Source organism: Bufo gargarizans, chromosome 4 (assembly GCF_014858855.1).
Source record: "Bufo gargarizans isolate SCDJY-AF-19 chromosome 4, ASM1485885v1, whole genome shotgun sequence".
NCBI lineage: Eukaryota > Metazoa > Chordata > Amphibia > Anura > Bufonidae > Bufo > Bufo gargarizans.
Window position 1 is genome coordinate 243,922,391 of NC_058083.1, and position 16,242 is coordinate 243,938,632.

The 16,242-nt window shown below is 39.5% G+C and overlaps 1 protein-coding gene across 14 annotated transcripts in view; it reads left to right on the top strand.

Moving 5' to 3' along the window:
- The window catches only part of RIMS1 (regulating synaptic membrane exocytosis 1), a 400,438-nt gene extending 390,175 nt beyond the window's left edge, over positions 1–10,263 (top strand). For 10 of the 14 annotated variants that reach the window (XM_044292437.1, XM_044292436.1, XM_044292439.1 and 7 more), the window contains one exon: positions 7,631–10,263. In XM_044292437.1, the coding sequence (XP_044148372.1) occupies positions 7,631–7,849 (219 nt within the window). In that variant the 3' untranslated portion in view covers positions 7,850–10,263. The remainder of the gene's footprint in view (positions 1–7,630) is intronic. The other 4 variants (XM_044292444.1, XM_044292445.1, XM_044292446.1 and 1 more) reach the window with 1 other exon arrangement.
- The last annotated feature ends 5,979 nt before the right edge of the window (positions 10,264–16,242 follow it).

The following is a 16,242-nucleotide window of genomic DNA, read 5'->3' on the forward strand; positions in this document are numbered from 1 at the left end:
TGCGGCGGGCACCAATGCCCGCGGCATGTAAAGTGTTAAACAGCCCGGATCGGCACTCCTGCCGGTACAGGCTGTTAGAGCAGGGCTGCGGCTCTCATGTGAGAGCCGGGTCCCCGCTCCTCGCTGCACAGGGGACCCGTGCAGCGCTTAGACTGGGCCATCGTAAAAAAGCGGTGGCCCAGCTTAAGGCCCCTTAGTAACAAAAATGAATCAGCCAGCACTCACCCTATGCATGCTGCACGGGATATGAGCAATCTCCACAAGTAGTATAGAAGAAATCCCAGCAGTCGTGTCTTGATAGTATGATGTTTTTTGTTTTTATTGCATCAATAAAATTATTGATGCAATAAAAATAAAAAACATCATACTATCAAGACACGACTGCTGAGATTTCTTCTATACTAAGGCCCCTTAGTGACTGCCGTAAAAAGCCGTATGGGTGGTCACTTAGGGGTTAAGAGCAACTACATGGGCCATAGACACAATGGACAGAAGGGGACTCCATTGACTTATATGGGAGACTTTTCAAAGTGTTCTCTGTGACCTGTGCAGGGGTCTGGAGTGAGCTGATAAGCTGTGATATCTCTTATTGCGAATGGTGGATCCTGTGTTATCTATATAGAGGTGTTACTTGTCATTGTAATTCTGCATGTAGTGATAATGATAATAGATACCGAAAGGTTACCTGTACAGAACAGGAATTCATGACCTATTATTAGGTCTAGTAGGTCAGAGAAAAACAGATCATTTTCTGATGACACATTCCCTTTAAGTGTATGTTTAGCCTTTGGCCCCTTTCACACAATAGTAAGTACAGTAGCAAGTCCCAGTCCAACCATGGGATCTACTGACCCGAACTTATATTATCCTATATCTATGTTTCTTTTTTTGTATTATTTTCCATAACAATAGTGGAACTGCATGATCTACTTGTTAAGAGACCAGCAGGTATCTTAACTGCTGACCTCAGTCTTGAGCCTCAGACTGTGAATGATATTTGCTCTCACCAGTTTGTATGGTTGCAGATGTTATTCACTGTCTAATTAGTAGTTTTAGGTTTAACAACTAGTTCAACACGCACACTGAGTTCTTTAAGAAAGAATCTAATCTTCAGCTGACAACTGAAAAATACACCGCACAACTAAAAGAAAAAAAGCACTTATTGTTTAATAGAGACATAAAAGATTTTAAAGAAGGGAGGATTTTTGATTACAGTTCCAAACACACTGACGCCCTTGAATTAGATACGGAGTGTGAAACTGAATCGGAACAGACCAATCTAATAGATGGAAGAACGTTCAGTCTGAATTTTAGATGCAGGTTCTCCGTAAGGGTCTTTCCTTTGTGCCCATTCAGAGATTTAATCTCTTTGAATGGGCCAAGGACCTACACCTGTTTGCACAAAAATTAAAATGGCGCAAATTCTTTTTGCACAACGATCGCCGTAGATGTGAGGAGTTGGGGTATTGAGGAGCAGGACCTTCCTGATGTAGCTACTAGCAGACTTATATTCTGAGGGTCTGCGTGAGGAGGGGGATGGTCCATTTACTACTCTAAGGCTCCCATCCACTAAAATGCCCCCTATTAATGATAACACACTGGTTGATACGTTTGTGTCAGTGGTTTTAATAAACTCTGCAATCTAGAGTCGCAGATATGTGGTTTAGACAATTTACAAACGCCTGAAAGGGAGGCATTGATGGGGCTTCAGCAGGATAACGATATTGTCATAAAACCGTCGGACAAAGACGGCAATATCGTTATTTTGGCGCATGAAAAGTATCAGAATATGTGCCAAAAAATTCTCAGTGATAGACACACATATAGAAAGTTACCATCTGATCCAACATCGATCTATAGACAGGAACTGTCACTGATCCTGCAAAAGGCCCGGGAGTCAAACTTAATTAATAAATCTGTTTGCATGCCTCCTGAGACAAGGAGAAAGGAGAAAAGCAATCCAGCACTCCCCCAAAAATTTTTAGCCCCGTCGGTTCCTTTATTCGAGTCATGAATAAGAACAGTTTAGTTCGAAACATGTAGACTGCGAATTACACTAATGGAGGTTGTACAACTGTACGAATTTTTATCACTGCAATAAAGGAACCGACGGCTAAAAAAAAAATGTGGAGTGCTGGATTGCTTTTCTCCTTTATCCTTGTCTCAAGAGGTCTCACCATGGTTTCCTGTGCACCCAAGGACTGCAATATATGTGGCAGGTGAACTGGTTTACCCTACAAGTCTTTGCATACCTCCTCCCTGACTTTCCTATTCTGGACGCTTTTTATAGTCTACCCAAACTGCATAAAGGTACTGACCCCCTCAAAGGCAGACCAATCGTGTCGGGCATAGGGAGCTTAACGGCTAATATCAGCACCTATGTTGACACGATTCTTAGACCCTTCGTCATCAGCCTGCCCTCATCTGCAAGGGACACGATGCATGTCCTTTGCCGTCTGAATGACATCCAGAGTGAAGAGGGCGTGCATCTGGCTAGTTTGGATGTAGAGGCCCTTTACAGCTCCATTCCGCATGATCTGGGCTGTAAATCGGTACTCACCTTTCTCCAGCAGAGGGGTCAGCATCTCAAACGACCCAATCTGTTTGTGATGGAGCTGCTGGATTTTGTCTTGATGCACAATTTATCTTTGATTCCCAGCTCAGGTGTGTGGCAATGGGGAGCCCATGTGCCCCCACTTTACCTGGGCTGGTGGGAGAGAGAATACATGTTCAGTGACATTTATGAACAATTTACATCATTGATCATGTTATGGATCAGATATATTGATGACGTGCTAATTGTATGGCGAGGTAATAAAGCACAGTTTCAGGAATTTGTCGCAGCTCTTAATGTAAACCAGTATGGCCTTTTTTTCACATCGGAAATTAACGAGAAGCAAATTTCATTCCTAGACCTCTCAATATCCATCAATGAGTCCGGACAGATTGTCACCAACATCTACCGGAAACCAACTGCCACCAACCCTAGGCCCTTGAAAAAAGGCATACCGAAAGGGCAATATTTGAGGGTACGGAGAAATTGCTCTCATCTATCCGATTTTAGATTTGCTGCCAGGGATCGCGGATACCCACAAAACGTCCTTAAACAGGCATTCCAACATTCTTTGAGTATTAACAGGGAACAACTACTCTGCCCGAAAAGTAGGGAACAGCAAGAGAATGCACTCAGGATTATTGGAACTTATGATAAAGCCCACAAGGAAGTGAGAAACATACTGTCAGAACACTAGGATATCTTACTATCTGATCCTGACATTGGCAGCCTATTACCAGCAAGACCCACGATTACATATCGCCGCAGTCGGAATCTACGCTACTGTCTTGTCCACAGCTTTTACCAGAGTCCTGGTCAACAGCTTTGGCTACAAAACACCTTGACAGGAACTTTCCCATGTGGATCATGTAAATTTTGCAGATACATACAAAGGGGCAAATCTTTCAGTGGTAGCACTGCTGATAGACTCTACTACATCAGAGCATTTATAAACTGCAAATCAGTAGGGGTAGTCTACCTCATGACATGTTGGAAAGACCAAGCGCGAGCTAAGGCAGTATATTGGGGAGCACATCTCAAACAATATGAAATCTAATGATACACCAATAGCACGCCATGTGGGTGCCTGCCATGAAGGCAAGGTGGAATCAGTGAGATTCCAGGGGATTGAATTGATTAGAAAATCATCTAGGGGTGGCAACACTGACCTTCTTCTTTTACAGAAGGAGGCTCAGTGGACATTCAGGCTTAATACCACCAAACCGGCAGGTCTTAATGATTCCATCTCCTTTGTATCATTTATCTGAGGTTTTTCTCCAGTACCTTATTAACTTTCTTTCCATCCCCCTTAAGTGATAGATACTGCATACAGACCAATTTGGTGTCATCGAGAACAGTAATTTTACTCCATTGTGTTCTATGGTCCTGGGTGGCATTATATTATATATATCTAGGAGGGCCCCTATATCAGGGGCACGTGGGGCTATCCTAAGCAGCACAAGCCCTATACATATTTGTCACTATGATGCAATATTTATTAGTCTCTTGTACAGTACACTGTTCACGGGTCAAATGATAAGATACAGTTTATCATTTACAGACGATAAGTTGGCCTTAAAGGTTTGTAATAAGTATAAATCACAAAATGACATAATTTTTATTGAAAATTTCACAAAGACATGATTAGCACAAGACATTTAAAAACATTAAAAACCAAAAGGACCGATGGTGGGGGGTCGACGTACAATAATAAAGTGCAAGTGCAATATTAATGGTCAGCATCTGATAGTAAAAATTGGTGTGACCAAACAGTATAAGCTTAATAATAAATAATGTCAAAATTCATATCTCAATACATCAAAACCACATTGCCATATTAGTGATGTCACATAACGCACACCACATGAAATACATAAGGCATAAGGGCAGCAAAATATTATGAGCACATAACAGATACTGACCAATCGAACTAAGACACCGCACACGAACACCACCAGTCCACTCCCCAACGTGCGTTTCGCATTAGCTTTTTCAAGGGGGTATGTTACAGATAATACAAACGGATCCATTCACGATGGATGCATGCGGTTGTATTATTGAAACGGATCTGTTTTTTGCAGATCCATGACAGATCCGCCCAAAACACGAGTGTGAAAGTAGCCTAAATTGACTTACTGTGTTTTATTATGAGATCCTATATTTTATGATAGATGCTTATGGACCTATTTTATTGTCATTATATATTTAAATTATACAAAATTAGGCTCAGTGCATGTTTGGTGTATGTACCTCCTGAGATATATGCTGAATGTATGAAAACAATCTATGCCGATGTGTGCTAAGCAATTCGCATATCTCCTATTAACTCACATTGTATAATAGCATATACCGTGCAGCATCCACATGCAGGTATTTTAGTTTTACATAGTAACATCGTTTGTAAGGTTGAAAAAAGACATCCGTGCATCCAGTTCAGCCTGTTATCCTGTAAAGTTGATCCAGAGCAAGGAAAAAAAAAACTCATTTATTGTACATTTAAACATAAATATATCTAATTTGCCCCTTACTTACCCACATACAGACGTTTTCTCCCAGTCCGAGCATTCTCATTTTATATACTAACCTTTTATGTGGTACAGTGTCAAATGCTTTGGAGAAGTCCAGATATACAACATCCATTGACTCACCGCTGTCAAGTCTAGAACTTACCTCCTCATAAAAACGAATTAAATTAGCTTGACATGACCGATCCCTCATAAAGCCGTGCTGATCTGGTGTTATTCGGTTATTTTCATTGAGGTAGCATATCTTAGAAAAACCTCAGTTTACCCACGACAGATGTTAAACTTACCGGCCTATAGTTTCCGGGCTCTGTTACAACAAACCTGGTGTGAACAAATTTACATGCAGGAATTTAAAGTCTGCAAAGGCAAAAAAAAATATTATTGCATTCTACTCATTTTGGGCAATTTTTTTTTTTTATTTGGTCTTTATTAAAAATGTCAATAGTTTTTCCTCTACAGCTTTCACCTTTAGTGTATCTGCAGACTGTTGATTTTTGCTTCACAGTGAAGCCATCAGAGAGCTGTTTTGATGGCTCGATCTGTAGCTTTTATCTGTACTTTCCTAACGGCTCATAACAGTTTGAAAGAATTTAGCCTAAAGAGTTTACGAGCCGGCAGGAGTTCAGAAATGAGTGCAACAGATTGAGCTATTAGAGCTGCTCTCTGACGGGTCCATTGAGATGAAGGAAGCAGTAGTCTGCATATACGCTGAAACTGAAAGCTAGAGGAAACACATTTAATAAAAACAGAAAAAATGAGTCTTAGCCCAAAATGAGTAGAATGCAATAAGTGCTCTCAAAGATGTCCATGTCATTTAAGCAAATAGATTATTTACTCTGTACAGTCAGTACAATTTGATTTATTTGTGTTTAAAGGGAACCTGTCACTGGGATTTTGTGTATAGAGCTGAGGACATGGGTTGCTAGATGGCCGCTAGCACATCCGCAATACCCAGTCCCCATAGCTCTGTGTGCTTTTATTGTGTAAAAAAAACGATTCAATACATATGCTAATTAACCTGAGATGAGTCCTGTATGTGAGATGAGTCACGGACAGGACTCATGTCAGGTTAATTTGCATATGTATAACATTTTATTTATTTTTTTACACAAAAAAAGCACACAAAAGCTATGGGGACTGGGTATTGGGGATGTGCAGCGGTCATCTAGCAACCCATATCCTCAGCTCTATACACAAAATCCCAGTGACAGGTTCCCTTTAAATGTACAATACATTTTTAATAGTGAAAAGAAAAAGAAAACACACAAATATGTTGAACAAAAAATGTAAAATAAATCATGGTTGAGACTTTACTTAGTTTTTCTGTGGGCTTCAAATTAGTGGATATTAGCTTCACCTTCTTCCTAGGGGTCAGATGGCCTAATGTGGCATTTGCATGCAGCGAACGAGCACATCGAAGCAATCCTTCCCGACAGTTGCCTGCTGTTTAGACAGCACGATTTGCTGCCCAGAAATCATAATTTAGGTGTCTGCATGAACGATTGTTTCTCCCGATGAACAAGTGTTTCACTTGTTCATCTGGTGATCTGCTGCACTTTTAGACGCGCAGATTATCAAGAATGAGCATTCACAGGTATGTTCATCCCCGACAACCTGCCACAGTGTAAACCCGCCTTAAGAATTGAAGACGCAGACACCTTGATGTGTACACTGGTTTCTGTAATGGTTGTGTCCCATTAAGACTTTTTTACCTTTTTGACCATAGCTTGGAGAAGGGTACTCCCCCCCCCCTCAAAATTACCAATAAAAGATAGCAACTGAAAAATTACTTGTCATGATTAAACAATTGTTATAGTAATGCACGTGATCAGCATTTCGCCAGAAGCTTCTGATGCTAAACTGAAACTCAACTTGCTTATATCAGCAGTTCCCTACTTGCAAATTTGGCAAAATCCTGTTTCCTATGAACAATAATCACGAGATACTTAGTCTAAATGCATAAAGTCACAAGATTGTTAGACACAATTGCTCAGCACAATTGTGTTCACCTCAGATTAACTTCCCTCCATGATTGTATATAACCAAGCTATAATGTCAATTATAGCAAGAAATGCTATGACTACAGACGTAGCAAACATTATCTTGCAATTTACGTTATTAAATGTGCAGTTGCAGCAACCTTTAACTTTATTGTTTTCAATCGCTTTTGTTGTGAGACATGTGAGTTTAAAGCTTCTACAGCAGTTATATCTTATGTGTTGAGTGTCAAGTTAATGTTTTCAACATCTGTATTTCAGATATTAGGATAGCATTAGCATAAAATGTTTGAAATAATAGTTCTATACATTTTAAATCATGTATTTCCTTTCAAGATACAATCATTTACTATTTGACTTTTGAAAGTTTCAATATTTTTTCTAAGAACAGAGGCAGCGGACCTCTCAGCTCATTTGTGTCATCTGCATCTTGTTTTGTTAAGCAGTATGAACTTTGCACAATTGGTCGTTAACTGAACACAATTTGCAATATAACACACTGTACTATACTATGTACTGTATATGGTTTGATTTGTTTTTTATCGTTTTTCCAGGTGATCGTCTGGGGAGACTACGGCCGAATGGATCACAAATCTTTTATGGGTGTTGCACAGATTCTCCTGGAAGACCTTGATCTGTCCAGCGTGGTGATCGGATGGTACAAGTTGTTTCCACCCTCGTCCCTGGTGGATCCAACAATGACTCCCCTTACTCGCAGGGCTTCCCAATCATCTCTTGAAAGTTCAACGGGCCCTCCTTCCATTAGGTCATAGCAATCTGGAAGGCAGTCTAACCTGATGTAATCACAATGTTAATGCCTAATAAAAGATTTCGAACGGTATACGTATGATCAAAAGCATTGCTGGAGACAGACAATCATTTATTTTTTTGCCTTCAGTAATGATCCAAAAAATAAAAATATCTGAAAATTAGTCCTGTTGGCAGAGGAAAGCGAGAATATGAGTACTGTAAAATGAATATACAGTTCAGCACTATTGAAGTCACACATGCTCAGTGGGATAGTAAGGGTGACAATGAATTCAAAACTGGAAGCTTTCACTCTGTTAGAAATGTTTGTGATACATTTTTACAGACCATAAGCAGTGTTATCATATTGGTATTTCAGCATATTTTATACTTGTTAATTCCATTTTTTTTTTTTTATACTGTGTTAACCTGCCAGTTTCATAAAGGCATTTGTGACAATTCTCACATACCATTTTTTTTTTTTTGTCCTTTTGTTATTGATTTCATAGGAGCTGAGCATTGCAGAAGTGATGATGGCTGTGGTTCCGTGTAAAATTCCCCGCTGCCTGAAATACTGTCAGTGACTTTGAGGAGCACTGCTATGTAGTGCTTTCCTGTTATTACTGACCCTGCTTTTTCATGTAGTGCTTCACCACTGGGAACCACAGATGTATTTTATGTATTATACTGCATGCTGCCATTCTATTGGAGCACAGCAATTGTTAGCACTACCCCCCATACTCTGGCCTCAGGGCTATGGATAAACGCAGATGCTGCAGTGCAGCAGTCGCATGAAGCAGACCCCTTTCGAAATGGTCCAAGTGCAATGAAATGCATCTATGTTGTTACATGGTGTGACTAACGCTACAGAATAGTCATGGATGCAATAGCTTTCATTATTTCACCAATAAAGGATATGTTTATGTTGCCAACGTTTCTCATCCCATAATAAAAATGCCAACATGTTTGTGTTACTCCTTGTTGCGGTATGGGAAAATGTAGAATGATTGATTGCGTAAGATTATTCTTTATCAAAAAATTTAAAAAAAAAAAAAAAGAAAAAAATACAGTTTAAAATATTACAAATATTTTGTTTTCCCACTTTTATTTTGTACATTTTGGATTGCAAATTATGGCTTTAATGTTTTTTCTCTTTGATTTGTTTCTGTGCATGGGAGAGGTTTGAAGAAGTCTGTTTGTAACCAACGCCGAGGCTGCTGCAAGAGATTTCCTTCCTTTGGCATTTCCAGATAAAGTATCGTCTGAGCTGTTTTTCTTTGACCATTAGCCAGTTGCTGTACTTGTTTCTGTGTATAAATTGTATAGTTTACATCCCGTAATGCTGACCAATGGTGGGGATGAGCATATGACACTTTGAGCTGTATCCAGGTCTATGATATGTGTCACTTTAGACACCCCTGTCTGTCCTGGGTAGAGCATGGTATGAGCTGTTTAAAAATCACTGGGAATTCCAGTTGAGATATTCTGCACTTACTAATATTTTTATCAGATTTTCGTTTACCTTTGTTTGAGATTGATGCAAGCACAAGGCTTGGTTTTTTTAACGCAAAATATTTTACTTTTTAGAGGGATTAAGAAAAAGAGAGAATATACTTAAATTTCAATTTGCATTTTTCTTTTCTTTGTTCCTTTTTTTGGCCTTGAAGTTCCTCGTGATCTCTGTACATGTGCTACAAGCTGCAGACTGTGCAGGTGCATTGATGATGTTTCCCTCCTTTTTTGGGCCATTCAAATTTTGTGATCACACGAGTAGAGCAGCATGTCATGGAGTAATTCAACGCTGCATGCATGTTTTGTTAAAAAAATAAAAATAAAAAAGACAAAAAAAGGTGAAATAATAATGTGTGTTAGTTCCACATAGGCTGGCTTGTATGTTGCATGTACTTGTACAGTTTGACCGTAATGATAATGACATAACCAAGAAATCTAAGCCATCCATTTTTCTGATAGACATTTTGCAGGTTTTTACCAGACTTAGATGTGATAGTCTGGTGCTAAATGCCTATAGATGGACATTATTTTATACCCTATGGAAACGTAATGTAGTACGGACCAAATTCCTTATAATAAATATTTTGGTGTAAATTCCTACTGTGGGGCTGTAACACATGTAGAAATGGTGTACACACTAGGTTTTGATTCATAGACATACTGCCTGCACCAAGTGAATTATTTATTGTTAATATACAGGCTGAAACCATTATGCCCATATTTGTGGAGGGCATTGATAGGTTACTGCTTGACCTGCTGAGCAGGAAGAACTGAAGCACTGGTGCACTACTAGATTATGTACTGTCTTAGTGGCCAAAACAACTGAACTAATTCTAATTGGGTAGTATCTTTCTATTGGACCACTTGTCTTAACACCCCCCTGTGCTTTTAAATAAACTTCCAACTCATGTTCTGTAAACATGTTTAATAAAATTTACTTTTCATGTCCATGATTGTCGTCTTTTACTTTAAAAACTTGTCACTGCTTCCAGGCTTTCAGAGGAAAGCAAAGAAAAGGACAACTTCTTGCAATATATAAAAAGGAAAAGAAATGAAACATCATGTACAATTATTTTACCATTAAAAGAGTTATGATTTATCTGAGACAAGCAAAGTTTTGAAAAATTATATTCGGCAACTTTGCCGTACTTGGCCAAGAAATTCCATTTGTTCCTAATTATTTTGAATTATTATTATCATGAACCACTATACATTAGTTATACTCAGGCCACTCTGCCTTAGGGTATGGCCATATGGAGCAGCCGTGCTGCGGCAATATTAGCTAGAAGACAACTTCAAAGGCCCTAGATGACCAGATACAAATCTGCACACACAAACATATGCACAGGACTCACCAGGAAGGGGGAAGAGCTGGACCCAAATTAAAATCAATATTTGCAACACCTCCCCCTTTTAAAAGGTGACAGGGGAACTGTCAGCCGCAGGACAGTTTCCCTACTCACCAGGTACAATACCTTCATTTTGGCATGATAACCCATCAGCATTACCATGGTGACTGCCTTTCTTGTGCTGTACAGTAAAAATCTAGTGCTGAAAGGTCAAACTCCACCTTAGTAGTTTGCAATTTTTTCCAGCTACCCTGTTCAACCAGCTGAGTGGATTGCGATCAGTGGTCACGGTGAAGTCCCTTCCGTACAGGTAGGGCTGTAATTTCTTCAAGGCACTCCTTTTGAATTACAGCATAGGTCACCTTTCTGGAGATAAGTTTTCTGTTGAGGTACATTATGGGATGGTCTCTCCCTGGTTCGTTTACCTGGCTAAGCAAAGCTTCTAGCCCGTAGTTGGAGGCATCTCTCTGTACTATGAACCTCCAAGAAAAATTGGAGGCCTGCAGTACTAATTTCAGAGTGGAGAAAGCCAGTTCACACTAGAGTGGAGTCTAAGTAACTACTTGGGGTAACTTCTTTTTTGTCAGGTCGATTATGGTCTTAGCTAGGATGCTGTTATGGTGTACAAACTTCTGGTAGTATCCTCAGTCCCTAGAAAATACATTACTTGTTTTTTAGTCATTGGAACAGGCCAAGCAGTAATAGCTTCTACCGTAATTGACTTTGGGTGCAGGGTACCTCCTCCTACCCAGTGTCCCAGATACTGCACTTCACTCATGCCAAGTTGGCATTTTTCAGGTTTGATGGTCAGACCTGCCTCTGCAGTTTTATCTAGCACGCTGCTCAAATGAATCAAGTGTTCCTCCCAGGTTTGGCGGAACACCGCAATGTCATCAAGGTCAGGCCCCAAGTGATTCAAAACCCTCTGGAAGGTGGCAGAAGCATTTTTCATACCAAAGGCATGGTTAGGAACTCATATAACCCAAAGGAAATGATAAAGGCCGAAAGCTCCTGAGTTTTTGATGTCAGAGGAATCTGCCAGTATCCCCTACTTAGAGCCATAATGGTTATATAGCAGGCACTGGCTAGTCGCTCCAGAAATTAATCTATCCTAGGCATGGGATCAGCATCAAAAAAAGGTGCTTCATTTAACCTCCTATAATCCACACAGAACCTGGTTCCCCCATCCTTCTTAGGGATCAGCACTACTGGGGCAGCCCAGGAGCTATGGGATTTTCTTATCACCCTTGCACCAAGATTTCCTCTATCTCCCTCTTTGTCTGCCTGTACATCCAGAAAGAGCCTATAAGGTGGTTGTCTGAGAGGAGGTTGATTGCCTGTGTCTACATGGTGCATTGCTAGGTGAGTTCTTCATGGCTTCCCAGTGAAAAAGCTCCAGTGGGGCTTTAATGTCTCATGCAGCTGTCTCACGTGCTTTTCAGTCAACTCTTTACTAATGTGGGATCTTCTAAGGATCTCCCTTTTCTCACCAAGGAGGCTAACGCCGGTAAAGGGTCTACCTCCTGCTCTTCCTCAGGTAAGCTACAGTACATACAGCTACTGCCAGGGGCCCTCTCTTATGATAAGCTTTTATCGTGTTTATATAGGTACTGTGCTGGGGCACAGTAAAAAAATAAAAATAAACCAGAAACCTAACACTCTTGATCCACATTGATGGAATAGGTGCCAGGGCAGGCAGAAAACCAGAACAAATTTTCACTACTTCGGTGAGCCCCAAGAATTGACACCCAGCCCTGTTTGTTCATACCTTATAAACGTTGTCTTTCTATATTCATCCCCCCATTCTCTCATGTCACTGTGGAGAATCTGAGTACCGGTAAAACTCGAAAAATTTAAATATCGTGCAAAAGTCCATTTATTTCAGTAATGCAAATGAAAAGGAATTGCATTAATGCAGCTTAAAATTTGAATTTTGTGAAAAGGTTCAATATTATAGGCTCAAAGTTTCACACTCTAGTCAGCTAATTATTCCATACCCTCTGAGCAAAGGGGACCTGAGATTGTGACTTTGGGGTTTCATAAGCTATAAGCCATAATCAACCAAATTATACCAAATAAAGGCTTGAAATATCTCACTTTGCATGTAATGAGTCTATCCCATATATTAGTTTCACCTTTTAAGTTGCATTAACTAATTATATGAATTTTGCACAATATTCACTTTTTTTTATTTCACCTGTATAGCTAGATTCTTGAGTTTTATAACGCCAGCCCTGTGTTATCTCGGGTTGCTGCGGTCAACTAGCTAGAAGACAACTTCAAAGGCCCTAGATGACCAGATACAAATCTTTACACACAAACATATACAGAGGACTCACCAAGGAGGGCAAAGAGCTGGGGTGTGTCCCCATACAGTCTGAAACTGTCAGCAATGATTGGACAGTATGAGGTTGTACAGCAGCACACCCCCAACTGGTAACATCCAGCTGTCAATTTATTCATAGATTAAGAGGTAAACTACAGCGGAAAAATCCATGTAACTTGGCAGAAATGACTGTGGTTTTCACTCTCTACACTGCAAAAGATGAACCTGGTGGAGATCTGCAGCATAAATTGACTGATTTCAAAGCAGATTGTTGCAGCATGTGGATGAGGTTTCTTAAATGCTTAGCCTCTTTGCTGTTACTGTCAATAATGCAGATTTGCAGCATGAAAATCCACGGGGCATCCACTACATGCGGCACAAAGCTGTATTGGCACAAAGCTGGTTAAAGAAAAGATGATCCAAAATTACTTCATGAGGAATGCAAATATTAGTTAAAACAGACATGTTAGTAATAATTAAATAAAATATAGAATTGACAGGCACTCTACCATCTAAAAATTGATGTAAAAAATATTTTATTATACCAATTAATAAAACACTAAAATTAATAAAACATTTAAAATATGTAAAAACATAAAAGAATGCATTCAAAAGTGGATTGGCAGATCAATATTTCATGATCATGATTAATCACATATACAGTACCTCATTCCCCCCAATTTGTTGATAGTTGATGTATATGCAGTTGATCATTCATAGATAATTAAAAAATAGAAAATAAAATACAAAAAAAGCAAACAATAAACATTGGTTCTCTTATATATTCATCCCAGTCTTTATATACACTGAACAAAAATATAAACGCAGCACTTTCGGTTTTGCTCCCATTTTGCATAAGCTGAACTCAAAGATCTGAAACATTTTCTACATACACAAATAACCCATTACTCTCAAATATTGTTCACAAATATGTCTAAATCTGTGTCAGTGAGCATTTCTCCTTTGCTGAGATAATCCATCCCACCTCACAGGTGTGGCATATCAAGGTGCTGATTAGACAGCATGAATATTGCACGGTATTTTATTGCAGCAATACAATCGCTCCCCTTCATCAGGTACAAAAGGCTGCACGTATACAGTCCAGATCACGTGTCACTGTTACGTCATTATGCGCTCCCAACCTCTCCATTGCAGATGCCGGCCTCTTCTGTGTGACACGTCTATCACATAACTCCAGCCTTAGTGTTTAATAAGTATATAGAGTTACTTTATTCCTCATAGCATGACTTAATGGCGATCAGTCTCTATGTAACAATGTCCCTATATACAGAAATTTTAGAAATGCATATTAGTTTGACATAAGGTGCTTTAGGGAACACTCCTACTGACCCCCAAAATAGGTGGTTCTTACATGTATAAATGTGTGTAGCTTTTGTCTTTTGTATATGTGCAGCCTTTTGTACCTGATGAAGGGGAGTGATTCCCCGAAACGCGTTGTTTGTGGGACGTTTTACTTCTTCAACTACATACCTACTTGGGGATTCCAGGCATCTCCGATAAGAAGATTCCTTCTTTTCCCGTGGCTGCAGACCACCATTTTCCAGGTTTTCAGGATCCTTCTGATGAGCATTCATTAGAGTTGTGCATAACATTAGCACAATCCTACAAGGTGAGCCTTGCAATTTATTTTCTCACTTTCTGGTACTCGCAGAATTACCCTATGGTGCACACATCTGTTTAATTACAGTATAAACCAAGCCTGCTTACTGAGAACAACAGATGTGCAGATCTGGGGACACCTGGAAAATAGTGACTAAAAAGTAATAACCTTCCAATTATCCTTCAAACAAGCGTTTCTACAGGGAGGAACAAAAATACCAAACTTCAAAAAAGCAAGAGGCCATAGGCATAACTAACTGGGACAAAGTCCTCAAAAATAAAAATTCAGCCACAAAATGGGATATTTTTAAAACCATCCTAAATTCTAATTGTACATACCTTATAGGAATAAAAGGTTTAGGAACAAGAAGAAACCAATGTGGATAAATAGATCTGTAAAGAAAGCAATAAATGACAACAAGAAAGCATTTAAATCACTAAAACAGGAGGGGAGCCAGGAAGCACTGAAAAACTAGAATATGTAAAAACAAATAAAAGCCGCCAAACTAGAGACCAAGAGATTAATTGCCAAAGAAAGCAAAACTAACCCTAAAATGTTCTTCAATTATATAAATGGTAAAAAGTATAAATCTGAATGTGTCGGCCCTTTACAGAGCAATGAGGGGGAGTTTCAGAGAGCGACGAGGAGAAAGCAAAGCTATTAAATATTTTTTTCTCCACTGTATTCATTGAGGAAAATAAACTGTCAGATGAAATGCAGAATGTAAAAGTAAATTCCCCATTAAAAGTGCCCTGTCTGACCCAGGAAGAAGTACAACAGCGACTTAAAATGATTAAAATCGCCAGGACCAGATTGCATACACCCCATGATTCTAAGAAAATTAAGTAATGACATAGCCAGACCCTAATTTCTGATATTTACCTACTCTATACTGACAGGGAGTGTTCCACAGGATTGGCACTGATTGGCACTGTTGGGTAAACAGTTTGAAGGTTTTCTAAGAGATGCTATCTTGGAGGATCTCAATTAAAATAAGCAAATAATGCCATATCAGCATGGCTTCATGAGGGATCAGTCATGTCAAACTAATTCAATCAGTTTCTGTGAGGAGGTAAGTTCTAGACTTGACAGTGGTGAATCAATGGATGTCGTATATCTGGTCTTCTCCAAAGCATTTGACACTGAACCACATAAAAGGTTAGTATATAAAATGTGAATGCTCAGACTGGAAGAAAATGTCTGTATGTGGGTAAGTAATTGGCTTAATGATAGAAAACAGAGGGTGGTTATTAATGGTAAATACTCAGATTGGGTCACTGTCACTAGTGGAGTACCTCAGGGGTCAGTATTGGGCCCTACTCTCTTCAATATATTTATTAATGATCTTGTAGAAGGCTTGCACAGTAAAATATCAATTTTTGCAGATGACACTAAACTGAGTAAAGTAATTAACACTGAAGAGGACAATATACTGCTACAGATGGATCTGGATAGATTAGAACAGGGATGGCCAACCTGCGGCTCTCCAGCTGTTGCAAAACTACAACTCCCAGCATGCCTAGAATGCTCACAGCTATCAGCCTACAGCAGGGCATGGTGGGAATTGTAGTTTTACAACAGCTGGAGAGCCGCAGGTTGGCCAGCCCTGGA